Below are 25,678 nucleotides of genomic sequence, written 5' to 3' on the forward strand. Positions count from 1 at the left end.
AGACATATGTCACTTCCAGTTATAATTAACGCTGCGAGGGAAGGGGCGATTTCTCCAAGGAAATGAACGCCAGGAAATTTTGTCATTTTTTTGTTGAAATGGAAATCAGAAGCGTCGAGATCAGCAGCCATCGTGGTCCGTCCGTGATTTTATAGCAATTCTTCCGATTTAGCCGCATTCAGGCCTTAATGAGAGGATCCACTTCTAGCGATGCAATTACAGATGAGGAATTACCAGCCATGTATTTGTCTGATTCTAGGAGTCTCCGGGGACTTGTGCCTTGTATGATCTGCCATTACACACAAGTCAAAGGGGCGACAGAGAAATGTTTCCCTCTTCCCACATTCTGACTGCACCTTTTGATGCTTCCGGGGCCTGCACTAAGTCCTAATGTACGGGACAAACTTCCCAGGATAACTCTTCCCTTTTTCCGCCATTGCTCCAGTGTCTATTCTCAGGTGTCCGGTTGTGAGGGACAGAAGGTTGTAAACCCACTGAGATACCTAACTGGATCAGCTCGGGGCTAAGCCCAAGGGGACATCACTGTCCGGGGATTGCCCCAAGCCACAGTGTCATTCCTTATCCAAAGTCTGATCCCAAGAACCTCAGTCTCAATATATAAATCAATTTATATAGCGCACACAGATTACGCAGCGCTGCACAAAGGTGTGTATGGAAGGAGGGTCCAAAATTTCTAGTTTGAAAAGACCACCCCCTATTGTTTCCTAAGTATAATACCCCCCTAAGTGGCCTGCACACTATATATTGCCCCTTACATCGTATGATCCGAATTTAGAGATACCCAATGCTTGGGTTCGGCTTTTGGGTTCGACAACCTGACCTGAACATATTTCCAGATTGGTGGCCGAGCGCCCTATCCGACAAATTGATGCCAGAGGGCCACCAATCACCAACAATGTCCGGGTCAGGTGCCGAAACCAACCATGGCGTCCGCTCATCTCTATCCAGTGTGTGAGTACCACGGCTGTATATCATCCTGTGCTGCTCTGTGGAGGCCACATTACAGGAGGGGGAGAGATGAGCCGGAACTCTCAGCTATTCTGAATAGTCATCCTGCCTGTGCTGAAAGTGACTGCTGAGAAGTGATCTCTACAGAGCAGGAAGTGTCAGGCTATTGTGAGGCTCAGAGGTCATTTGTGCTCCGCGAACCACACGGCAGATAAGGTTTAGGGTCTCTTACTTATTGGGAACTCTAAACTTGTATTTTGGGACCCTCAACCCTAAGCACATAATGTCATGTTGATGGTGATCCCGATCAAATGTTATAAATTGCAAAAAGAGATTAGTGGACCTGACGTCCTGGCTCGGGGTCACCAATCCGGGGAATCTGAACAGGGGGAGCCATGGCTGGTAGCTCGGGGCATTCATTCATACCTCCAGGGTGGGCATTGGGTCCGCTCATCTCTGATTACAAGTATTCTAGATAAAATTAGATGCTAATATTTATAATCTACCGAAAGAATACAAGGAATTTTATCAAATTTTATATTTTTATTGAAAAAAGTTGTTCTTGCATTGATTGGTTTTTCATTAGAAATTGTCAAAAAAATACTAAAAAAAAGTGTATAAAAAATGGCGCTTGTAGAAATATCCGGTAAAGTGATATTTTCTCCGTCCCCTAAGACGAGAGGGAGGCTGAGCGCTGACACTTGTCTTGCTCGATCGGATCCTTACTGCAGCGTCTTGGGAAATCCTTGAGTCTTGTCTTATGAAGGACGACGACTTCCGCTGGCAATGATTAATGTTTTTGAGTAGGTTTCCCAATCCATGGGCTGATTGGCCAATATATCAGGATCCATGGCGTCACGGATCATCAAAGCTCTTCCTTCTTCTTCAGGATCAGCTTCCTCACCAGCTCCGTTATATGAGGCCTCACCTCCTCCACGGGGACCGCAGGACCCCAGGCGTTCACTACTGTTCCATCTGGTCCAACTAGAAACTTCCAGAAGTTCCAATCCGGTTCTTTACCAAAAGATTCTAACAAAGGAATGAAAAGATTAGGAATAAAACCAATGCACAACAGAAGATGATTATTAGCAGAATCTTGGCTGAATTTGTGGATTTCGATGGGGTCCACATAAAAGGGACATCGCCAGCAAACTAGCAACTCCTTACAAAATACCTAGAATTACCTTATACGTTTACTATACAAAACAAATCACCGAAGTCCTGTGAAAATGTGCTGAGAAGAGTCACATTAAGAGGCTGCAGGTACAGCCTCATACATATTGGGCTCTATAGCACCTAGAGCCATGATTTTGGTATCATATTTATCATAGTCTCATTTTTCAGATTGCACCAGGATTATGGTTCTGTGATCTACAGACAGTTAAAGGAAACCTACCATTTCAAATGGTAGGTGTAAGCTGTAAACACCGAGCACCAGCTCAGGGTGAGCTCAGGGTGAGCTGGTGCCGGTGCTCAGTTTCGTTAGTGTTAAAACCGCGGTATCGCGGTTTTAACACTTTTTAAACTTTATAGCAGAAGCTGCTTCGGCGCTGCGGCATTTCCTATGGAGGCGCGCGCACGATCGTGCGCACGCAGCGCCGAAGCAGTTTCTGCTATAAAGTTTAAAAAGTGTTAAAACCGCGATACCGCGGTTTTAACACTAACGAAACTAAGCACCGGCACCAGCTCACCCTGAGCTCACCCTGAGCTGGTGCTCAGTGTTTACAGCTTACACCTACCATTTGAAATGGTAGGTTTCCTTTAAAGTCTTGGCTGGAGATGTGACCTGCAGTTACAGATCCTTTTGATTTTTACCTGTTCATATCTTGGGTTCTGTAGCTCTTGGAGCCAAGGTAAAAGTTGTATCTTTAATATGATACCAGAAACCTGCTTGTATGTCATACAGCCAATAATAAGGGACTGGAATCACATGTGGCCATGGTGGCCAATGCTGGGGTGGAGAGGGAATGGCTGGTGACAATGCTAGGGTGGAGAGGGAATGGCTGGTGGCCAATGCTGGGGTGGAGAGGGAATGGCTGGTGGTCAATGCTGGAGTGAAGAGGGAATGGCTGGTGGTCAATGCTGGAGTGAAGAGGGAAAGGCTTGTGGCCAGTGCTGGGGTGGAGAGGGAATGGCTGGTGGCCAATGCTGGGGTGGAGAGGGAATGGCTGGTGGCCAATGCTGGGGTGGAGAGGGAATGGCTGGTGACAATGCTGGGGTGGAGGGGGAATGGCTGGTGGCCAATGCTGGGGTGGAGAGGGAATGGCTGGTGGTCAATGCTGGAGTGAAGAGGGAATGGCTGGTGGTCAATGCTGGAGTGAAGAGGGAAAGGCTTGTGGCCAGTGCTGGGGTGGAGAGGGAATGGCTGGTGGCCAATGCTGGGGTGGAGAGGGAATGGCTGGTGGCCAATGCTGGGGTGAAGGGGGAATGGCTGGTGGCAATGTCGGGTGGAGAGGTAATGGCTGGTGACAATGCTGGGGTGGAGAGGGAATGGCTGGTGGCCAATGCTGGGGTGGAGAGGGAATGGCTGGTGGCCAATGCTGGGGTGGAGAGGGAATGGCTGGTGGCCAATGCTGGGGTGGAGAGGGAAAGGCTGGTGACAATGCTGGGGTGGAGAGGGAATGGCTGGTGGCAATGTCGGGTGGAGAGGTAATGGCTGGTGGTCAATGCTGGAGTGAAGAGGGAATGGCTGGTGGTCAATGCTGGAGTGAAGAGGGAATGGCTGGTGGTCAATGCTGGAGTGAAGAGGGAATGGCTTGTGGCCAGTGCTGGGGTGGAGAGGGAATGGCTGGTGGCCAATGCTGGGGTGGAGAGGGAATGGCTGGTGGCCAATGCTGGGGTGGAGAGGGAATGGCTGGTGGCCAATGCTGGGGTGAAGGGGGAATGGCTGGTGGCAATGTCGGGTGGAGAGGTAATGGCTGGTGGCCAATGCTGGGGTGGAGAGGGAATGGCTGGTGGTCAATGCTGGAGTGAAGAGGGAATGGCTGGTGGTCAATGCTGGAGTGAAGAGGGAATGGCTTGTGGCCAGTGCTGGGGTGGAGAGGGAATGGCTGGTGGCCAATGCTGGGGTGGAGAGGGAATGGCTGGTGGCCAATGCTGGGGTGGAGAGGGAATGGCTGGTGGCCAATGCGGGGGTGAAGGGGGAATGGCTGGTGGCAATGTCGGGTGGAGAGGTAATGGCTGGTGACAATGCTGGGGTGGAGAGGGAATGGCTGGTGGCCAATGCTGGGGTGGAGAGGGAATGGCTGGTGGCCAATGCTGGGGTGGAGAGGGAATGGCTGGTGGCCAATGCTGGGGTGGAGAGGGAATGGCTGGTGGCCAATGCTGGGGTGGAGAGGGAATGGCTGGTGACAATGCTGGGGTGGAGAGGGAATGGCTGGTGACAATGCTGGGGTGGAGAGGGAATGGCTGGTGACAATGCTGGGGTGGAGAGGGAATGGCTGGTGGCCAATGCTGGGGTGGAGAGGGAATAGCTGGTGGCCAATGCTGGGGTGGAGAGGGAATGGCTGGTGGCCAATGCTGGGGTGGAGAGGGAATGGCTGGTGGTCAATGCTGGAGTGAAGAGGGAATGGCTGGTGGTCAATGCTGGAGTGAAGAGGGAATGGCTGGTGGTCAATGCTGGAGTGAAGAGGGAATGGCTTGTGGCCAGTGCTGGGGTGGAGAGGGAATGGCTGGTGGCCAATGCTGGGGTGGAGAGGGAATGGCTGGTGGCCAATGCTGGGGTGGAGAGGGAATGGCTGGTGGCCAATGCTGGGGTGGAGAGGGAATGGCTGGTGGCCAATGCTGGGGTGGAGAGGGAGTGGCTGGTGGCCAATGCTGGGGTGGAGAGGGAATGGCTGGTGGCCAATGCTGGGGTGGAGAGGGAATGGCTGGTGGCCAATGCTGGGGTGGAGAGGGAATGGCTGGTGGCCAATGCTGGGGTGGAGAGGGAATGGCTGGTGGCCAATGCTGGGGTGCAGAGGGAATGGCTGGAGGCCAATGCTGGGGTGGAGAGGGAATGGCTGGTGGCAATGTCGGGTGGAGAGGTAATGGCTGGTGACAATGCTGGGGTGGAGAGGGAATGGCTGGTGGCCAATGCTGGGGTGGAGAGGGAATGGCTGGTGGCCAATGCTGGGGTGGAGAGGGAATGGCTGGTGGCCAATGCTGGGGTGGAGAGGGAATGGCTGGTGGCCAATGCTGGGGTTGAGAGGGAATGGCTGGTGGCCAATGCTGGGGTGGAGAGGGAATGGCTGGTGGCCAATGCTGGGGTGGAGAGGGAATGGCTGGTGACAATGCTGGGTTGGAGAGGGAATGGCTGGTGGCCAATGCTGGGGTGGAGAGGGAATGGCTGGTGGCCAATGCTGGGGTGGAGAGGAAATGGCTGGTGGCCAATGCTGGGGTGGAGAGGGAATGGCTGGTGGCCAATGGTGGGGTGGAGAGGGAATGGCTGGTGGCCAATGGTGGGGTGGAGAGGGAATGGCTGGTGGCCAATGGTGGGGTGGAGAGGGAATGGCTGGTGGCCAATGCTGGGGTGGAGAGGGAATGGCTGGTGACAATGCTGGGGTGGAGAGAGAATGTAAAGTACATGTTATCTTGAGGGGCAGGTAAAGGCTGGGGTGGAGAGGGAATGGCTGGTGACAATGCTAGGGTGAAAGAGGGAATGGCTGGTGACAATGCTGGGGTGGAGAGGGAATGGCTGGTGACAATGCAGGGTTGGAAAGGGAATGGTTGGTGGCAATGCTAATGTGGAGAGGGAATGTAAAGGACATGTTATCCTGAGGGGCAGGAAAAGGCTGGGAAGGAGAGGGAATGACAGGTGGCCAAAGCAGGGGTGGAGAGGAAATGGCTGGTGACAATGCTAGGGTGGAGAGGGAATGGCTGGTGGCCAATGCTGGGGTGGAGAGGGAATGGCTGGTGACAATGCTGGGGTGGAGAGGGAATGGCTGGTGGCCAATGCTGGGGTGGAGAGGGAATGGCTGGTGACAATGCTGGGGAGGAGAGGGAATGGCTAATGACAATGCTGGCGTGGAGAGGGAATGGCTGATGACAATGCCGGGGAGGAGAGGGAATGGCTGGTGACAATGCTTAGGAGGAAAGGGAATGACTGGTGACAATGCTGGGGAGGAGAGGGAATGGCTGGTGACAATGCTGGGGAGGAGAGGGAATGGCTGGTGACAATGCTGGGGAGGAGAGGGAATGGCTGGTGGCCAATGCTGGGGAGGAGAGGGAATGGCTGGTGGCCAATGCTGGGGTGGAGAGGGAATGGCTGGTGGCTAGTGCAGGGGTGGAGAGGGAATGGCTGGTGGCCAATGCTGGGGTGGAGAGGGAAAGGCTGGTGGCCAATGCTGGGGTGGAGAGGTAATGGCTGTTGGCCAATGCTGGGGTGGAGAGGGAAAGGCTGGTGGCCAATGCTGGGGTGGAGAGGGAATGGCTGGTGGCCAATGCTGGGGTGGAGAGGGAATGGCTAGTGGCCAATGCTGGGGTGGAGAGAGAATGTAAAGGACATGTTATCCTGAGGGGCAGGTAAAGGCTGGGGAGGAGAGGGAATGGCTGGCGGCCAATGCTGGGGTGGAGAGGGAACGGCTGGTGACAATGCTGGGGTGGAGAGGGAACAGCTGGTGACAATGCTGGGGTGGAGAGGGAACGGCTGGTGACAATGCTGGGGTGGAGAGGGAACGGCTGGTGACAATGCTGGGGTGGAGAGGGAACGGCTGGTGACAATGCTGGGGTGGAGAGGGAATGGCTGGTGATAATGCTGGGGTGGAGAGGGAATGGCTGGTAGCCAATGCTGGGGTGGAGAGGGAATGGCTGGTGGCCAATGCTGGGGTGGAGAGGGAATGGCTGGTGGCTAGTGCAGGGGTGGAGAGGGAATGGCTGGTGGCCAATGCTGGGGTGGAGAGGGAAAGGCTGGTGGCCAATGCTGGGGTGGAGAGGTAATGGCTGTTGGCCAATGCTGGGGTGGAGAGGGAAAGGCTGGTGGCCAATGCTGGGGTGGAGAGGGAATGGCTGGTGGCCAATGCTGGGGTAGAGAGGGAATGGCTGGTGGCCAATGCTGGGGTGGAGAGGGAATGGCTGGTGGCCAATGCTGGGGTGGAGAGGGAATGGCTGGTGGCCAATGCTGGGGTGGAGAGGGAATGGCTGGTGACAATGCTGGGGTGGAGAGGGAATGGCTGGTGACAATGCTGGGGTGGAGAGGGAATGGTTGATGACAATGCTGGGGAGGAGAGGGAATGGCTGGTGACAATGCCAAGGAGGAAAGGGAATGGCTGGTGACAATGCTGGGGAGGAGAGGGAATGGCTGGTGGCCAATGCTGGGGTGGAGAGGGAATGGCTGGTGGCCAATGCTGGGGTGGAGAGAGAATGTAAAGGACATGTTATCCTGAGGGGCAGGTAAAGGCTGGGGAGGAGAGGGAATGGCTGGCGGCCAATGCTGGGGTGGAGAGGGAACGGCTGGTGACAATGCTGGGGTGGAGAGGGAACAGCTGGTGACAATGCTGGGGTGGAGAGGGAACGGCTGGTGACAATGCTGGGGTGGAGAGGGAACGGCTGGTGACAATGCTGGGGTGGAGAGGGAACGGCTGGTGACAATGCTGGGGTGGAGAGGGAACGGCTGGTGACAATGCTGGGGTGGAGAGGGAACAGCTGGTGACAATGCTGGGGTGGAGAGGGAACGGCTGGTGACAATGCTGGGGTGGAGAGGGAACGGCTGGTGACAATGCTGGGGTGGAGAGGGAACGGCTGGTGACAATGCTGGGGTGGAGAGGGAACGGCTGGTGACAATGCTGGGGTGGAGAGGGAACAGCTGGTGACAATGCTGGGGTGGAGAGGGAACGGCTGGTGACAATGCTGGGGTGGAGAGGGAACGGCTGGTGACAATGCTGGGGTGGAGAGGGAACGGCTGGTGACAATGCTGGGGTGGAGAGGGAACGGCTGGTGACAATGCTGGGGTGGAGAGGGAATGGCTGGTGGCCAATGCTGGGGTGGAGAGAGAATGTAAAGGACATGTTATCCTGAGGGGCAGGTAAAGGCTGGGGAGGAGAGGGAATGGCTGGCGGCCAATGCTGGGGTGGAGAGGGAACGGCTGGTGACAATGCTGGGGTGGAGAGGGAACAGCTGGTGACAATGCTGGGGTGGAGAGGGAACGGCTGGTGACAATGCTGGGGTGGAGAGGGAACGGCTGGTGACAATGCTGGGGTGGAGAGGGAACGGCTGGTGACAATGCTAGGGTGGAGAGGGAACGGCTGGTGACAATGCTGGGGTGGAGAGGGAACGGCTGGTGACAATGCTGGGGTGGAGAGGGAATGGCTGGTGACAATGCTGGGGTGGAGAGGGAATGGCTGGTAACAATGCTGGGGTGGAGAGGGAATGGCTGTCGACAATGCTGGGGTGGAGATGGAATGGCTGGTGGCAATGCTGGGGTGGAGAGGGAATGGCTAGTGACAATGCTGGGGTGGAGAGGGAATGGCTGGTGGCCAATGCTGGGGTGGAGAGGGAATGGCTGGTGGCCAATGCTGGAGTGGAGAGGGAACGGCTGGTGACAATGCTGGGGTGGAGAGGGAACGGCTGGTGACAATGCTAGGGTGGAGAGGGAACGGCTGGTGTCAATGCTGGGGTGGAGAGGGAATGGCTGGTGACAATGCTGGGGTGGAGAGGGAACGGCTGGTGACAATGCTGGGGTGGAGAGGGAATGGCTGGTGGCCAATGCTGGGGTGGAGAGGGAATGGCTGGTGGCCAATGCTGGGGTGGAGAGGGAATGGCTGGTGACAATGCTGGGGTGGAGAGGGAATGGCTGGTGGCCAATGCTGGGGTGGAGAGGGAATGGCTGGTGACAATGCTGGGGTGGAGAGGGAATGGCTGGTGACAATGCTGGGGTGGAGAGGGAACGGCTGGTGACAATGCTAGGGTGGAGAGGGAACGGCTGGTGTCAATGCTGGGGTGGAGAGGGAATGGCTGGTGACAATGCTGGGGTGGAGAGGGAACGGCTGGTGACAATGCTGGGGTGGAGAGGGAATGGCTGGTGACAATGCTGGGGTGGAGAGGGAATGGCTGGTGGCCAATGCTGGGGTGGAGAGGGAATGGCTGGTGACAATGCTGGGATGGAGAGGGAATGGCTGGTGACAATGCTGGGATGGAGAGGGAATGGCTGGTGAGAATGCTGGGGTGGAAAGGGAATGGCTGGTGACAATGCTGGGGTGGAGAGGGAATTTAAAGGACATGTTATCCTGAGGGGCAGGTAAAGGCTGGGGAGGAGAGGGAATGGCTGGTGGCCATGTTGGGGTGGAGAGGGAATGGCTGGTGGCAATGCTGGGGTGGAGAGGGAATGGCTGGTGGCCAATGCTGTGGTGGAGAGGGAATTGCTGGTGACAATGCTGGGATGGAGAGGGAATGGCTGGTGACAATGCTGGGGTGGAGAGGCAATGGCTGGTAACAATGCTGGGGTGGAGGGGGAATGGCTGGTGGCCAATGCTGGGGTGGAGAGGGAATGGCTGGTGACAATGCTGGGGTGGAGAAAGAATGGCTGGTGACAATGCTGGGGTGGAGAGGGAATGGCTAATGACAATGCTGGGTTGGAGAGGGAATGGCTGGTGACAATGCTGGGGTGGAGGGGGAATGGCTGGTGACAATGCTGGGGTGGAGAGGGAATGGCTGGTGACAATGCTGGGGTGGAGAGGGAATGGCTGGTGACAATGCTGGGGTGGAGAGGGAATGGCTGGTGACAATGCTGGGGTGGAGGGGGAATGGCTGGTGACAATGCTGGGGTGGAGGGGGAATGGCTGGTGACAATGCTGGGGTGGAGAGGGAATGGCTGGTGGCCAATGCTGGGGTGGAGAGGGAATGGCTGGTGACAATGCTGGGGTGGAGAGGGAATGGCTAATGACAATGCTGGGTTGGAGAGAGAATGGCTGGTGACAATGCTGGGGTGGAGGGGGAATGGCTGGTGACAATGCTGGGGTGGAGAGGGAATGGCTGGTGACAATGCTGGGGTGGAGAGGGAATGGCTGGTGACAATGCTGGGGTGGAGAGGGAATGGCTGGTGACAATGCTGGGGTGGAGGAGGAATGGCTGGTGACAATGCTGGGGTGGAGAGGGAATGGCTGGTGACAATGCTGGGGTGGAGAGGGAATGGCTGGTGGCCAATGCTGGGGTGGAGAGGGAATGGCTGGTGACAATGCTGGGGTGGAGAGGGAATGGCTGGTGACAATGCTGGAGTGGAGAGGGAATGGCTGGTTACAATGCTGGGGTGGAGGGGGAATGGCTGGTGACAATGCTGGGGTGGAGGGGGAATGGCTGGTGACAATGCTGGGGTGGAGAGGGAATGGCTGGTGACAATGCTGGGGTGGAGGGGGAACGGCTGGTGACAATGCTGGGGTGGAGAGGGAACGGCTGGTGACAATGCTGGGGTGGAGAGGGAACGGCTGGTGACAATGCTGGGGTGGAGAGGGAACGGCTGGTGACAATGCTGGGGTGGAGAGGGAATGGCTGGTGACAATGCTGGGTTGGAGAGGGAACGGCTGATGACAATGCTGGGGTGGAGGGGGAATGGCTGGTGACAATGCTGGGGTGGAGGGGGAATGGCTGGTGACAATGCTGACAATGCTGACAATGTGGAGAGGGAATGGCTGGTGGCCAATGCTGGGGTGGAGAGGGAATGGCTGGTGACAATGCTGGGGTGGAGAGGGAATGGCTGGTTATAATGCTGGGGTGGAGGGGGAATGGCTGGTGACAATGCTGGGGTGGAGGGGGAATTGCTGGTGACAATGCTGGGGTGGAGAGGGAACGGCTGGTGACAATGCTGGGGTGGAGAGGGAACGGCTGGTGACAATGCTGGGGTGGAGAGGGAACGGCTGGTGACAATGCTGGGGTGGAGAGGGAACGGCTGTTGACAATGCTGGGGTGGAGAGGGAACGGCTGTTGACAATGCTGGGGTGGAGAGGGAACGGCTGGTGACAATGCTGGGATGGAGAGGGAATGGCTGGTGACAATGCTGGGGTGGAAAGGGAATGGCTGGTGAATATGCTGGGGTGGAGAGGGAATGGCTGGTGGCCATGTTGGGGTGGAGAGGGAATGGCTGGTGGCAATGCTGGGGTGGAGAGAGAATGGCTGGTTACAATGCTGGGGTGGAGGGGGAATGGCTGGTGACAATGCTGGGGTGGAGGGGGAATGGCTGGTGACAATGCTGGGGTGGAGAGGGAATGGCTGGTGACAATGCTGGGGTGGAGAGGGAATGGCTGGTGACAATGCTGGGGTGGAGAGGGAATGGCTGGTGACAATGCTGGGGTGGAGAGGGAATGGCTGGTTACAATGCTGGGGTGGAGGGGGAATGGCTGGTGACAATGCTGGGGTGGAGGGGGAATGGCTGGTGACAATGCTGGGGTGGAGAGGGAATGGCTGGTGACAATGCTGGGGTGGAGAGGGAATGGCTGGTGACAATGCTGGGGTGGAGAGGGAATGGCTGGTGACAATGCTGGGGTGGAGAGGGAATGGCTGGTTACAATGCTGGGGTGGAGAGGGAATGGCTGGTGACAATGCTGGGGTGGAGAGGGAATGGCTGGTGACAATGCTGGGGTGGAGAGGGAATGGCTGGTGACAATGCTGGGGTGGAGAGGGAATGGCTGGTGACAATGCTGGGGTGGAGAGGGAATGGCTGGTGACAATGCTGGGGTGGAGAGGGAATGGCTGGTGACAATGCTGGGGTGGAGAGGGAAGGGCTGGTGACAATGTAAGCCGTCTGTCCTGGAGATTTCGCTTACACCATGTGTATATCTCAAGGGGTTAAGAAATGGATCAAGCAGGTTGGTTTTTGAGCTGAGCATGCAAGTCTATGGAGGAGTCAGGGGGAATAGCTGTTTTCAATCTTTCATTTATTGTTTAACCCATGAATGTCTGAGACACACGCCACCGTTTTCTCACCTGTTAGATACTTGAAGGCGGCGTTGGCGCCCATCCCGGTCACAGCTACTTTGCTGAACATGGGGAAGGTAACGCCGTAAGTCTGTCTGATAAAGGAATCGATCTCGCGTTCACTGTTTGGCTCCTGATGCCCAAACTGGTTACAGGGGAAGCCCAAAACATTGAAGTGGTAAGGTCCCAGGTCCCGCTGCAGCTTCTGGAGCGCCTTGTAGTGGCCATCGGTGTAGCCACATTGACTGGCCACGTTCACCACCAACGTCACCTGTGGAGAGATGAAGGTCCTGCACATGAGACAAGCCACAGGCTACACCACGAGGCACCACGAGACACCACGAGACACCACGAGGCACCACGAGACACCACGAGGCACCACGAGACACCACGAGACACCACGAGACACCACGAGGCACCACGAGACACCACGAGACACCACGAGGCACCACGAGACACCACGAGGCACCACGAGGCACCACGAGACACCACGAGGCACCACGAGGCTCTAGACGTTTCTTTCATGTTCTGTTACGACAAAGAATCAGAGGGAACTTTCATCTTAGACTCCCGATCCTCATGGGAACAGAGGGTCTCTATGTGTCAGTTCACACCATTTCCTGGGCGCTATCTGCTTATCTGCCGCATGACACCCAGACATTTCCAATTGTCGGTGAAGGTATCAGCCCTAATCCTTAAAGGGATGGTCTGAGATTGATACTTTTGTTATTATTTGCCCCAGGGGGTGTAAATATAAGTAACTTGGCCCTACCCCTGATCCAGCATGGCTCCTCCCATAATATGGAGATTAATATACAGAGGCTCAAATGACTGGGCAGTAGAGGGCAGTAGTGGGCAATAGTGGGCAGTATTGGGCAATAGTGGGCAGTAGATGGCAGTAGTGTGTAGTAGAGAGCAGTAATGGGCAGTAGTGGGCAGTAGAGGGAAGTAAAGGGCAGTAGAGAGCAATAGTGGGCAGTAGAGGGCAATAGTGGGCAGTAGAGGGCAATAGTGGGCAGTAGTGGGCAGTAATGGGCAGTGGTGGGCAATAGTGGGCAGTAGAGGGCAGTAGTAGGCATTAGTGGGCAATAGTGGGCAGTATTGGGCAATAGTGGGTAGTAAAGGGCAGTAGTGGGCAGTGGAGGGCAGTAGTGGGAAAGAGAGCAGTAGTGGGCAGTACAGGGAAGTAGTGGGCAGTAGAGGGCAGTAGTGAGCAGTAGAGGGCAGAAAAGGGCAGTAGAGGGTAATACTGGGCAGTAGTGGGCAATAGTTGGCAGTATTGGGCAACAGTGGGTAGTAAAGGGCAGTAGAGGGCAGTAGTGGGGAGTAGAGGGCAGTAGTGGGGAGTAGAGCGCAGTAGTGGGGAGTAGAGCGCAGTAGTGGGCAATAGTGGGCAATAGAGGGCAGTAGAGGGCAGTAGAGAGCACTAGAGGGCAGTAGAGAGCACTAGAAGGCAGTAGTGGGCAGAAGAGGGCAGTAGTGGGCAGTAGAGGGTAATAGTGGGCAGTAGTGGGCAATAGTGGGTAGTAAAGGGCAGTAGTGGGCAGTAGAGGGCAGTAGTGGGGAGTAGAGCGCAGTAGTGAGCAGTAGAGGGAAGTAGTGGGCAATAGTGGGCAGTGGAGTGCAGTAGAGGGTAGTAGTGGGCAGTAGAGAGCAGTAGTGGGCAGTAGAGGGCAGTAGGGGGCAGTAGTGGGCAGTAGAGGGCAGTAGTGGGCAGTAGAGGGCAGTAGAAGGCAGTATTGGGGAGTAGAGGGCAGTAGTGGGCAGTAGAGGACAGTATTGGGCAGTACTGGGCAGTAGAGGACAGTAGTGGGCAGTAGTGGGGAGTAGAGGACAGTATTGGGCAGTAGTGGGCAGTATAGGACAGTAGTAGGCAGTATTGGGGAGTAGAGGACAGTATTGGGCAGTATTGGGCAGTAGTGGGCAGTAGAGGACAGTATTGGGCAGTAGTGGGCAGTAGAGGACAGTATTGGGCAGTAGTGGGCAGTGGTGGGCAGAAGAGGGCAGTATTACGCAGTAGAGGGCAGTAGTGGGCAGTAGAGGGCAGTGGTGGGTAGTAGAGGGCAGTATTGGGCATTAGTGGGCAGTAGTGGGCAATATTGGGCAGTAGAGGGCAGTATTGGGCAGCAGAGGGCAATATTGGGCAGTAGAGGGCAGTAGTGGGCAATAGAGGGCAGTATTGGGCAGTAGAGGGCAATATTGGGCAGTATTGGGCAGTAGAGGGCAGTATTGGGCAGTAGTGGGCAGTAGAGGGCAATAGAGGGCAGTAGAGGGCAGTATTGGGCGGTATTGGGCAATAGAGGGCAATAGTGGGCAATAGAGGGCAGTAGTGGGCTGTAGAGGGCTGTAGAGGGCAGTAGTTGGCAGTAGAGGGCAGTAGTGGGTAGTAGAGGGCAGTATATGGCAGTAGAGGGCAGTAGTGGGCAGTAGAGGGCAGTAGAGGGCAGTAGTGGGCAGTAGAGGGCAGTATTGGGCAGTAGAGGGCAGTAGTGGGCAGTAGAGAGCAGTAGAGGGAAGTAGTGGGCAGTAGAGGGAAGTAGTGGGCAGTAGAGGGCAGTAGTGGGCAGTAGAGAGCAGTAGTGGGCAGTAGATGGCAGTAGAGGGCAGTAGTGGGCAGTAGAGGGCAGTAGTGGGCAGTAGGGGGCAGTAGAGGGAAGTAGTGGGCAGTAGTGGGCTGTAGAGGGCTGTAGTGGGTAGTAGTGGGCAGTAGAGGGCAGTATATGGCAGTAGAGGGCAGTAGTAGGCAGTAGAGGGAAGTAGAGGGAAGTAGTGGGCAGTAGAGGGCAGTAGTGGGCAGTAGAGGGCAGTAGTGGGCAGTAGAGAGCAGTAGTGGGCAGTAGAGAGCAGTAGTGGGCAGTAGATGACAGTAGTGGGCAGTAGAGGGCAGTATTGGGCAGTAGAGGGCAGTAGAGGGCAGTAGAGGGCAGTAGTGGGCAGTAGGGGGCAGTAGAGGGAAGTAGTGGGCAGTAGTGGGCAGTAGAGGGCAGTAGTGGGCAGTAGAGAGCAGTAGTGGGCAGTAGAGAGCAGTAGATGACAGTAGTGGGCAGTAGAGGGCAGTATTGGGCAGTAGAGGGCAGTAGAGGGCAGTAGAGGGCAGTAGTGGGCAGTAGGGGGCAGTAGAGGGAAGTAGTGGGCAGTATTGGGCAGTAGTGGGCAGTAAAGGGCAGTAGAGGGCAGTAGTGGCAGTAGAGGGCAGTAGAGAGCAGTAGTGGGCAGTAGAGGGCAGTAGAGAGCAGTAGAGGGCAGTAGATGGCAGTAGAGGGCAGTAGTGGGCAGTAGTGGGCAGTAGTGGGCAGTAGAGAGCAGTAGAGAGCAGTAGTGAGCAGTAGAGGGCAGTAGAGGGCAGTAGAGAGCAGTAGTGGGCAGTAGAGAGCAGTAGTGAGCAGTAGAGGGCAGTAGTGGGCAGTAGAGGGCAGTAGTGGGCAGTAGAGGGCAGTAGTGGGCAGTAGAGGGCAGTAGTGGGCAGTAGAGGGCAGTAGTGGGCAGTAGTGGGCAGTAGAGGGCTGTAGTGGGCAGTAGTGGGCAGTGTTGGGCAGTAGTGGGCAGTAGATGGCAGTAGAGAGCAGTAGTGGGCAGTAGATGGCAGTATTGGGCAGTAGAGGGCAGTAGTGGGCAGTAGATGGCAGTAGTGGGCAGTAGAGGGCAGTATTGGGCAGTAGTGGGCAGTAGAGGGCAGTATTGGGCAGTAGAGGGCAGTATTGGGCAGTAGAGGGCAGTAGTGGGCCGTAGAGAGCAGTAGATGGCAGTATTGGGCAGTAGAGGGCAGTAGTGGGCAGTAGAGGGCAGTAGAGGGCAGTAGAGAGCAGTAGTGGGCAATAGATGGCAGTATTGGGCAGTAGAGGGCAGTAGAGGGCAGTAGATGGCAGTATTGGGCAGTAGAGGGCAGTATTGGGCAGTAGTGGGCAGTAGTGGGCAGTAGTGGGCAGTAGAGGGCAGTAGTGGGCAGTAGATGGCAGTATTGGGCAGTAGAGGGCAGTAGATGGCAGTATTGGGCAGTAGAGGGCAGTAGAGAGCAGTAGAGGGCAGTAGTGGGCAGTATTGGGCAGTAGATGGCAGTATTGGGCAGTAGATGGCAGTATTGGGCAGTAGAGGGCAGTAGTGGGCAGTAGAGAGCAGTAGTGGGCAGTAGATGGCAGTATTGGGCAGTAGAGGGCAGTAGTGGGCAGTAGAGGGAAGTAGTGGGCAGTATTGGGCAGTAGTGGGCAGTAGAGAGCAGTAGAGGGCAGTAGTGGGCAGTATTGGGCAGTAGATGGCAGTATTGGGCAGTAGATGGCAGTATTGGGCAGTAGTGGGCAGTAGAGAGCAGTAGTGGGCAGTAGATGGCAGTATTTGGCAGTAGAGGGCAGTAGTGGGCAGTAGAGGGAAGTAGTGGGCAGTATTGGGCAGTAGAGAGCAGTAGAGGGCAGTAGTGGGCAGTAGTGGGCAGTAGAGGGCAGTAGAGAGCAGTAGTGGGCGGTAGAGAGCAGTAGTGGGCAGTAGAGAGCAGTAGTGGGCAGTATTGGGCAGCAGTGGGCAGTATTGGGCAGTATTGGGCAGTAGTGGGCAGTAGTGGGCAGTATTGGGCAGTAGAGGGCAGTAGTGGGCAGTAGTGGGCAGTAGAGGGCAGTAGAGGGCAGTATTGGGCAGTAGAGGGCAGTATTGGGCAGTAGATGGCAGTAGTGGGCAGTAGAGGGCAGTAGAGGGCAGTAGTGGGCAGTAGAGAGCAGTAGAGGGCAGTAGAGAGCAGTAGTGGGCAGTAGATGGCAGTATTGGGCAGTAGTGGGCAGTAGTGGGCAGTAGAGGGCACTAGAGGGCAGTAGTGGGCAGTAGTGGGCAGTAGAGGGCAGTAGTGGGCAGTAGAGGGCAGTAGAGGGCAGTATTGGGCAGTAGAGGGCAGTATTGGGCTGTAGAGGGCAGTAGAGGGCAGTAGAGGGCAGTAGAGGGCAGTATTGGGCAGTAGTGGGCAGTAGATGGCAGTATTGGGCAGTAGTGGGCAGTAGTGGGCAGTATTGGGCAGTAGTGGGCAGTAGAGGGCAGTAGTGGGCAGTATTGGGCAGTAGAGGGCAGTAGTGGGCAGTAGTGGGCAGTAGAGGGCAGTAGAGGGCAGTATTGGGCAGTAGAGGGCAGTAGATGGCAGTAGTGGGCAGTAGAGGGCAGTATTGGGCAGTAGTGGGCAGTAGTGGGCAGTAGTGGGCAGTAGATGGCAGTAGATGGCAGTAGAGAGCAGTAGTGGGCAGTAGAGGCAGTATTGGGCAGTAGTGGGCAGTATTGGGCAGTAGAGGGCAGTATTGGGCAGTAGAGGGCAGTAAATGGCAGTAGTGGGCAGTAGAGAGCAGTAGTGGGCAGTAGATGGCAGTATTGGGCAGTAGAGGGCAGTAGTGGGCAGTAGAGGGAAGTAGTGGGCAGTATTGGGCAGTAGTGGGCAGTAGAGAGCAGTAGAGGGCAGTATTGGGCAGTAGATGGCAGTATTGGGCAGTAGATGGCAGTATTGGGCAGTAGTGGGCAGTAGAGAGCAGTAGTGGGCAGTAGATGGCAGTATTGGGCAGTAGAGGGCAGTAGTGGGCAGTAGAGGGAAGTAGTGGGCAGTATTGGGCAGTAGTGGGCAGTAGAGAGCAGTAGAGGGCAGTAGTGGGCAGTAGAGGGCAGTAGAGAGCAGTAGTGGGCGGTAGAGAGCAGTAGTGGGCAGTAGAGAGCAGTAGTGGGCAGTATTGGGCAGTAGTGGGCAGTAGAGGGCAGTAGTGGGCAGTAGTGGGCAGTATTGGGCAGTAGAGGGCAGTAGTGGGCAGTAGTGGGCAGTAGTGGGCAGTAGAGGGCAGTAGAGGGCAGTATTGGGCAGTAGAGGGCAGTATTGGGCAGTAGAGGGCAGTAGATGGCAGTAGTGGGCAGTAGAGGGCAGTAGAGGGCAGTAGTGGGCAGTAGAGAGCAGTAGAGGGCAGTAGAGAGCAGTAGTGGGCAGTAGATGGCAGTATTGGGCAGTAGTGGGCAGTATTGGGCAGTAGTGGGCAGTAGAGGGCAGTAGAGGGCAGTAGAGGGCAGTAGTGGGCAGTAGTGGGCAGTAGAGGGCAGTAGTGGGCAGTAGAGGGCAGTAGAGGGCAGTATTGGGCAGTAGAGGGCAGTATTGGGCTGTAGAGGGCAGTAGAGGGCAGTAGAGGGCAGTAGAGGGCAGTATTGGGCAGTAGTGGGCAGTAGATGGCAGTATTGGGCAGTAGTGGGCAGTATTGGGCAGTATTGGGCAGTAGTGGGCAGTAGAGGGCAGTAGAGGGCAGTAGTGGGCAGTATTGGGCAGTAGAGGGCAGTAGTGGGCAGTAGTGGGCAGTAGAGGGCAGTAGAGGGCAGTATTGGGCAGTAGTGGGCAGTAGAGGGCAGTAGAGGGCAGTATTGGGCAGTAGAGGGCAGTAGATGGCAGTAGTGGGCAGTAGAGGGCAGTATTGGGCAGTAGTGGGCAGTAGTGGGCAGTAGTGGGCAGTAGATGGCAGTAGATGGCAGTAGAGAGCAGTAGTGGGCAGTAGAGGCAGTATTGGGCAGTAGTGGGCAGTATTGGGCAGTAGAGGGCAGTATTGGGCAGTAGAGGGCAGTAAATGGCAGTAGTGGGCAGTATTGGGCAGTAGTGGGCAGTAGACGGCAGTAGTGGGCAGTAGAGGGCAGTAGTGGGCAGTAGTGGGCAGTATTGGGCAGTAGTGGGCAGTAGTGGGCAGTATTGGGCAGTAGAGGGCAGTAGAGGGCAGTAGTGGGCAGTAGTGGGCAGTAGTGGGCAGTAGAGGGCAGTAGTGGGCAGTATTGGGCAGTAGTGGGCAGTAGTGGGCAGTAGTGGGCAGTAGACGGCAGTAGTGGGCAGTAGTGGGCAGTAGTGGGCAGTAGAGAGCAGTAGTGGGCAGTAGAGGGCAGTAGTGGGCAGTAGTGGGCAGTAGAGGGCAGTAGTGGGCAGTAGTAGTAGGCAGTAGAGGGCAGTAGTGGGCAGTAGAGGGCAGTAGAGGGCAGTAGAGGGCAGTAGTGGGCAGTAGTGGGCAGTAGAGGGCAGTAGTGGGCAGTAGAGGGCAGTAGTGGGCAGTAGAGGGCAGTAGTGGGCAGTAGTGGGCAGTAGAGGGCAGTAGTGGGCAGTAGAGGGCAGTAGTGGGCAGTAGTGGGCGTGCTCTGCTGATCCTCTGTACAGTGAGGCTGCGCTGACACATCACATTTATGTAAAGGTTAACACTATGTAAACACAGGGTTATAATAATGTATAATAATGTATATATATATATATGTGTGTATACGCATCTAGTAGACCCCGGCTACACACAGGCGGCTCCATGTTCTTCATAATTGCCGCATCCTCCTGTTAAAGGGACGGTCCACTATCAGCAACATATCACATTGTTTGTGTAATGAAAAGTTAAATCTTTCCTGATACTTTCTGTATTCACAAACAAGAGAAGCGAAAAAACGGCCAATAATATATACAAAACCCCAACCCTACAGCACAGAACCCCCCAAACCCAGGGATCCCCCCACACGCCCCCCGCTATGCAGAACCCCAACCCTACAGCACAGAACCCCCCAAACCCAGGGATCCCCCCACACGCCCCCCGCTATGCAGAACCCCAACCCTACAGCACAGAACCCCCCAAACCCAGGGATCCCCCCACACGCCCCCCGCTATGCAGAACCCCAACCCTACAGCACAGAACCCCCCAAACCCAGGGATCCCCCCACACGCCCCCCGCTATGCAGAACCCCAACCCTACAGCACAGAACCCCCCAAACCCAGGGATCCCCCCACACGCCCCCCGGTATGCAGAACCCCAACCCTACAGCACAGAACCCCCCAAACCCAGGGATCCCCCCACACGCCCCCCGCTATGCAGAACCCCAACCCTACAGCACAGAACCCCCCAAACCCAGGGATCCCCCCACACGCCCCCCGCTATGCAGAACCCCAACCCTACAGCACAGAACCCCCCAAACTCAGGGATCCCCCCACACGCCCCCCGCTATGCAGAACCCCAACCCTACAGCACAGAACCCCCCAAACCCAGGGATCCCCCCACACGCCCCCCGCTATGCAGAACCCCAACCCTACAGCACAGAACCCCCCAAACCCAGGGATCCCCCCACACGCCCCCCGCTATGCAGAACCCCAACCCTACAGCACAGAACCCCCCAAACCCAGGGATCCCCCCACACGCCCCCCGCTATGCAGAACCCCAACCCTACAGCACAGAACCCCCCAAACCCAGGGATCCCCCCACACGCCCCCCGCTATGCAGAACCCCAACCCTACAGCACAGAACCCCCCAAACCCAGGGATCCCCCCACACGCCCCCCGGTATGCAGAACCCCAACCCTACAGCACAGAACCCCCCAAACCCAGGGATCCCCCCACACGCCCCCCGCTATGCAGAACCCCAACCCTACAGCACAGAACCCCCCAAACCCAGGGATCCCCCCACACGCCCCCCGCTATGCAGAACCCCAACCCCTGGACAATCCCTGAGTGCTGTGCAGATTTACAGAGTTTACCCCTGAGGAGTGGCGGACACGTGACATAACGCGCGCGGGGGGGGGGGGTACATCACATGACCAGGGATATAACGAGCCGCTCACCTGTGTGACATCACATGACCCGGGATATAACGAGCTCTGCACCTGTGTGACATCACATGACCAGGGATATAACGAGCCGTGCACCTGTGTGACATCACATGGCCAGGGATATAACGAGCCGTGCACCTGTGTGACATCACATGACCCGGGATATAACGAGCTCTGCACCTGTGTGACATCACATGACCAGGGATATAACGAGCCGTGCACCTGTGTGACATCACATGGCCAGGGATATAACGAGCCGTGCACCAGTGTGACATCACATGACCCGGGATATAACGAGCTCTGCACCTGTGTGACATCACATGACCAGGGACATAACGAGCCGTGCACCTGTGTGACATCACATGACCCGGGATATTACGAGCCGTGCACCTGTGTGACATCATGTGACTAGGGATATAACGAGCCGTGCACCTGTGTGACATCACATGACTAGGGATATAACGAGCCGTGCACCTGTGTGACATCACATGACCAGGGATATTACGAGCCGTGCACCTGTGTGACATCACATGACCAGGGATATAACGAGCCGTGCACCTGTGTGACATCACATGACCAGGGATATAACGAGCCGTGCACCTGTGTGACATCACATGGCCAGGGATATAACGAGCCGTGCACCTGTGTGACATCACATGACCAGGGATATAACGAGCTCTGCACCTGTGTGACATCACATGACCAGGGATATAACAAGCCGCTCACCTGTGTGACATCACATGACCCGGGATATAACGAGCTCTGCACCTGTGTGACATCACATGACCCGGGATATAACGAGCTCTGCACCTGTGTGACATCACATGACCAGGGATATAACGAGCTCTGCACCTGTGTGACATCACATGACCAGGGATATAACAAGCCGCTCACCTGTGTGACATCACATGACCCGGGATATAACGAGCTCTGCACCTGTGTGACATCACATGACCAGGGATATAACGAGCCGTGCACCTGTGTGACATCACATGGCCAGGGATATAACGAGCCGTGCACCTGTGTGACATCACATGACCCGGGATATAACGAGCTCTGCACCTGTGTGACATCACATGACCAGGGATATAACGAGCCGTGCACCTGTGTGACATCACATGGCCAGGGATATAACGAGCCGTGCACCAGTGTGACATCACATGACCCGGGATATAACGAGCTCTGCACCTGTGGGACATCACATGACCAGGGATATAACGAGCCGTGCACCTGTGTGACATCACATGACCCGGGATATTACGAGCCGTGCACCTGTGTGACATCATGTGACTAGGGATATAACGAGCCGTGCACCTGTGTGACATCACATGACTAGGGATATAACGAGCCGTGCACCTGTGTGACATCACACGACCAGGGATATTACGAGCCGTGCACCTGTGTGACATCACATGACCAGGGATATTACGAGCCGTGCACCTGTGTGACATCACATAACCAGGGATATCACGAGCCGTGCACCTGTGTGACATCACATGACCAGGGATATTACGAGCCGTGCACCTGTGTGACATCACATGACCAGGGATATAACGAGCCGTGCACCTGTGTGACATCACATGACCAGGGATATAACGAGCCGTGCACCTGTGTGACATCACATGACCAGGGATATAACGAGCCGTGCACCTGTGTGACATCACATGACCAGGGATATAACGAGCCGTGCACCTGTGTGACATCACATGACCAGGGATATAACGAGCCGTGCACCTGTGTGACATCACATGACCATGGATATAACGAGCCGTGCACCTGTGTGACATCACATGACCAGGGATATAACGAGCCGTGCACCTGTGTGACATCACATGACCGGGGATATAACGAGCTGTGCACCTGTGTGACATCACATGACCAGGGATATAACGAGCCGTGCACCTGTGTGACATCACATGACCAGGTATATAACGAGCTGTGCACCTGTGTGACATCACATGACCAGGGATATAATGAGCCGTGTACCTGTGTGACATCACATGACCAGGGATATAACGAGCCGTGCACCTGTGTGACACATGACCATCGTCCGCTGTTTATCCACAGGAAGTAAACAATGAAGCTTCCTTTAGAATGACAGCAAGCAGAGATCTAGAAATTCCTGATGAATTGATCCAGAAATTATACTGGAAAATGGTAAAACTTTTCATCTCACAAACAATAACAATTCTTTGCTGAGTGGACGAGCTGCGCTGAGGCCGGTGCTGCGCTGAGGCCGGTGCTGCGCTGAGGCCGGTGCTGCGCTGAGGATGGTGCTGCGCTGAGGCCGGTGCTGCGCTGAGGATGGTGCTGCGCTGAGGCCGGTGCTGCGCTGAGGCTGGTGAGGCCGGTGCTGCGCTGAGGCTGGAGCTGCACTGAGGCTGGTGCTGCGCTGAGGCTGGTGCTGCGCTGAGGCCGGTGCTGCGCTGAGGCCGGTGCTGCGCTGAGGATGGTGCTGCGCTGAGGCCGGTGCTGCGCTGAGGCCGGTGCTGCGCTGAGGCCGATGCTGCGCTGAGGATGGTGCTGCGCTGAGGCTGGTGCTGCGCTGAGGCCGGTGCTGCGCTGAGGATGGTGCTGCGCTGAGGCCGGTGCTGCGCTGAGGCCGATGCTGCGCTGAGGCCGATGCTGCGCTGAGGCCGGTGCTGCGCTGAGGCCGGTGCTGCGCTGAGGCCGGTGCTGCGCTGAGGCCGGTGCTGCGCTGAGGCCGGTGCTGCGCTGAGGTTGGTGCTGCGCTGAGGCCGGTGCTGCGCTGAGGCCGGTGCTGCGCTGAGGCCGGTGCTGCGCTGAGGCTGCGCATGCTCATTACATACAGCCGGGTCCTGGCAGGGAGAGAAGCCGACGGCCTTGGGCAATTGCCAGACCCCACGACTGCGGCAGGAGGGATCGGATCCCCCGGTAAGCACACCGGAGAGGTCCGGTCATGCTTGAGGGCGCGTTCCCACGGCTCGGGTCGATCACATATGCGTTTCCAATTAAACGCATATGTGATCGGCCCAAACCTTGCCCCCTGTGCGCTAGCGCCGCGTTATGAACACACCGCCAGCGGAACGTGTGAACGCGGCCTAAGGGGTTAAACACCTGGGATCTGAGTTTTTTCCGATCCCGGGTGTTAGTGTCGGGTCTGGGCTGTGATATCACAGCCCGACACCGGCACCAGCTAAACCCGACGTGTCGCCGTAGAATCCCGATAGGGCGGTCATTAAGGGGTTAAGATAATTGGGAAAAACTGTAAAAAATGGACCAAAAACTCCATGTGTGCCTCACCCTCACAGGCACAGGAGGTCCATGAAGAACAGAACTTGTGCTTGTCTTAAAGGGATTGTACAGAATTTTTTTCCCTTCCAGCAGCTCCTGTACATGAATTACCCTGCGCTGCCCGGAGGTGGGGGAGGGGCATTTCTAGGGGGAATAAAGGAGCCATGTTGGATGATCCCTTTAACATATTGGACCCATTTATGTGAATGTGGTGAATTATTGCAATTTTAGCAACTAAAACTAGGGTCCGTTTATCAGGAAGGGGTTAATCCTAGGGAGTCGCTGAATTCTGGGAAATCTGAACAGACCCTTAGATTTCCACACTTGAGGTGTCTGATTCGTTAGTGGACAATTCCTTTAAGATGTTTCAGTAGAGCTCAGTGGTGCAGCCCCCTCTATGCCACGTCCACAGGGGGGGAGGGGGATCTTCAGTCCTTGCAGAGTTAACCCCTGCGTGTCCAGACAGGCTTCCTCTAGTCCATCGGGGTCTTTACACCCAGTCTGATGCCTCAGTACATGGGGGGTTAGTGTGACTGGACGCGCCTGGAACGCACAGCTATACAGAAGGGTCCGTCCCGGGACAATATCCTAGTGACAATATCCTATGTAGCAGATGGAAAGTTCTATACAAAGTTCTAGATTGCAAAGCCCTACACGAGCTACGTATAGAAAGTTCTATGGGACACACGGTACACAGGGGGTTCTAGCTTTATACCGGAAAGTTCTATACATTGTTCTCCTTATAAAAAGTCCTGTCCAGCAGAAGTTACATATATGTTCTATCACTGGGGGAAGGTTCTGTACAGGGTCCATATATGTTCTATCACTGGGGGAAGGTTCTGTACATTGTTCTATACAGGGTCCATATATGTTCTATCACTGGGGGAAGGTTCTGTACATTGTTCTATACAGGGTCCATATATGTTCTATCACTGGGGGAAGGTTCTGTACATTGTTCTATACAGGGTCCATATATGTTCTATCACTGGGGGAAGGTTCTGTACATTGTTCTATACAGGGTCCATATATGTTCTATCACTGGGGGAAGGTTCTGTACATTGTTCTATACAGGGTCCATATATGTTCTATCACTGGGGGAAGGTTCTGTACATTGTTCTATACAGGGTCCATATATGTTCTATCACTGGGGGAAGGTTCTGTACATTGTTCTATACAGGGTCCATATATGTTCTATCACTGGGGGAAGGTTCTGTACATTGTTCTATACAGGGTCCATATATGTTCTGTCACTGGGGGAAGGTTCTATACAGGGTCCATATATGTTCTGTCAGGTTCTATGGGGTAGATAGACGTTCTGGGCATAGAGATATAGAGCAATGTTCTAGATCCGTGGTGGCGAACCTATGGCACTGGTGCCAGAGGCGGCACTCTGAGCCCTCTCTGTGGGCACCCGGGCCATCACCCCATAATGAAGTTCACCAGACAGGACTCAAAGAATCTTCCTACAGAATCTTCCTACAATGATAGGTGAATTTTCCCTCCTCCTTTCAACTGCGTTGGTGTCTTTAGGAGGCTGAACGATTGAAACTTGTCAAAGAACAAGGAGAAATAAATTACTGCTTAAATTGCTGTGCTGGCACTTTGCAATAAATAAGTGGCTTTTGGTTGAAGTTTGGGCACTCGGGCTCTAAAAGGTTCGCCATCACTGTTCTAGATGAATGGATTCGGTCCAGTAAAGTTCTATTCCTAGAGATGTATTAGAAGGTTCTGCTGGTTCTTGTGTCCAGTCACTCACCGAGCCCCGGTACTTCTCCAGAGACACCAGGCTGCCCCTGATATTCACCACCTTGAAGGAGTAGAAGTCCCTGTTCTTCTGCAGGGAGGGAGCCAAGAGGAGCAGCAGCAGCAGCAGCAGCACCGAGGACATGGCTGAGGCTCAGTGCTCACACTGCAGCACCCACTGGGAGGGACCCTGCCAGTAACCCTGTGTGTGCTGGAGCACCGATGGCGCCCCCTAGGCTGCACTAGCACTGGAGCCGCACCAGGACTGTCAGGAGCGACA

The 25,678-nt window shown here is 55.5% G+C and overlaps 1 protein-coding gene across 1 annotated transcript; it reads right to left on the minus strand.

The window, feature by feature from the left end:
• Positions 1–1,535: 1,535 nt before the first annotated feature.
• Positions 1,536–25,678, minus strand: GPX7 (glutathione peroxidase 7). Its single transcript, XM_072126954.1, has 3 exons — positions 25,412–25,678; positions 11,860–12,121; positions 1,536–1,998 (listed from the first exon to the last, which is right to left on the minus strand). The coding sequence occupies exons 1-3, from the start codon at positions 25,541–25,543 to the stop codon at positions 1,835–1,837; spliced, it is 558 nt and encodes a 185-aa protein (XP_071983055.1). The 5' UTR covers positions 25,544–25,678; the 3' UTR covers positions 1,536–1,834.

Source organism: Engystomops pustulosus, chromosome 10 (genome assembly GCF_040894005.1).
Source record: "Engystomops pustulosus chromosome 10, aEngPut4.maternal, whole genome shotgun sequence".
Classification (NCBI taxonomy): domain Eukaryota; kingdom Metazoa; phylum Chordata; class Amphibia; order Anura; family Leptodactylidae; genus Engystomops; species Engystomops pustulosus.

Excerpts from the sequence above, each read along its gene's own strand:
- GPX7 (XM_072126954.1), bottom strand. The coding sequence starts at position 25,543 with ATGTCCTCGGTGCTGCTGCTGCTGCTGCTGCTCCTCTTGGCTCCCTCC. Across the intron at positions 12,122-25,411 it reads TGGAGAAGTACCGGGGCTCG|GTGACGTTGGTGGTGAACGT; the intron begins GTGAGTGACTGG and ends ATCTCTCCACAG. Across the intron at positions 1,999-11,859 it reads CGCCTTCAAGTATCTAACAG|AATCTTTTGGTAAAGAACCG; the intron begins GTGAGAAAACGG and ends TTCCTTTGTTAG.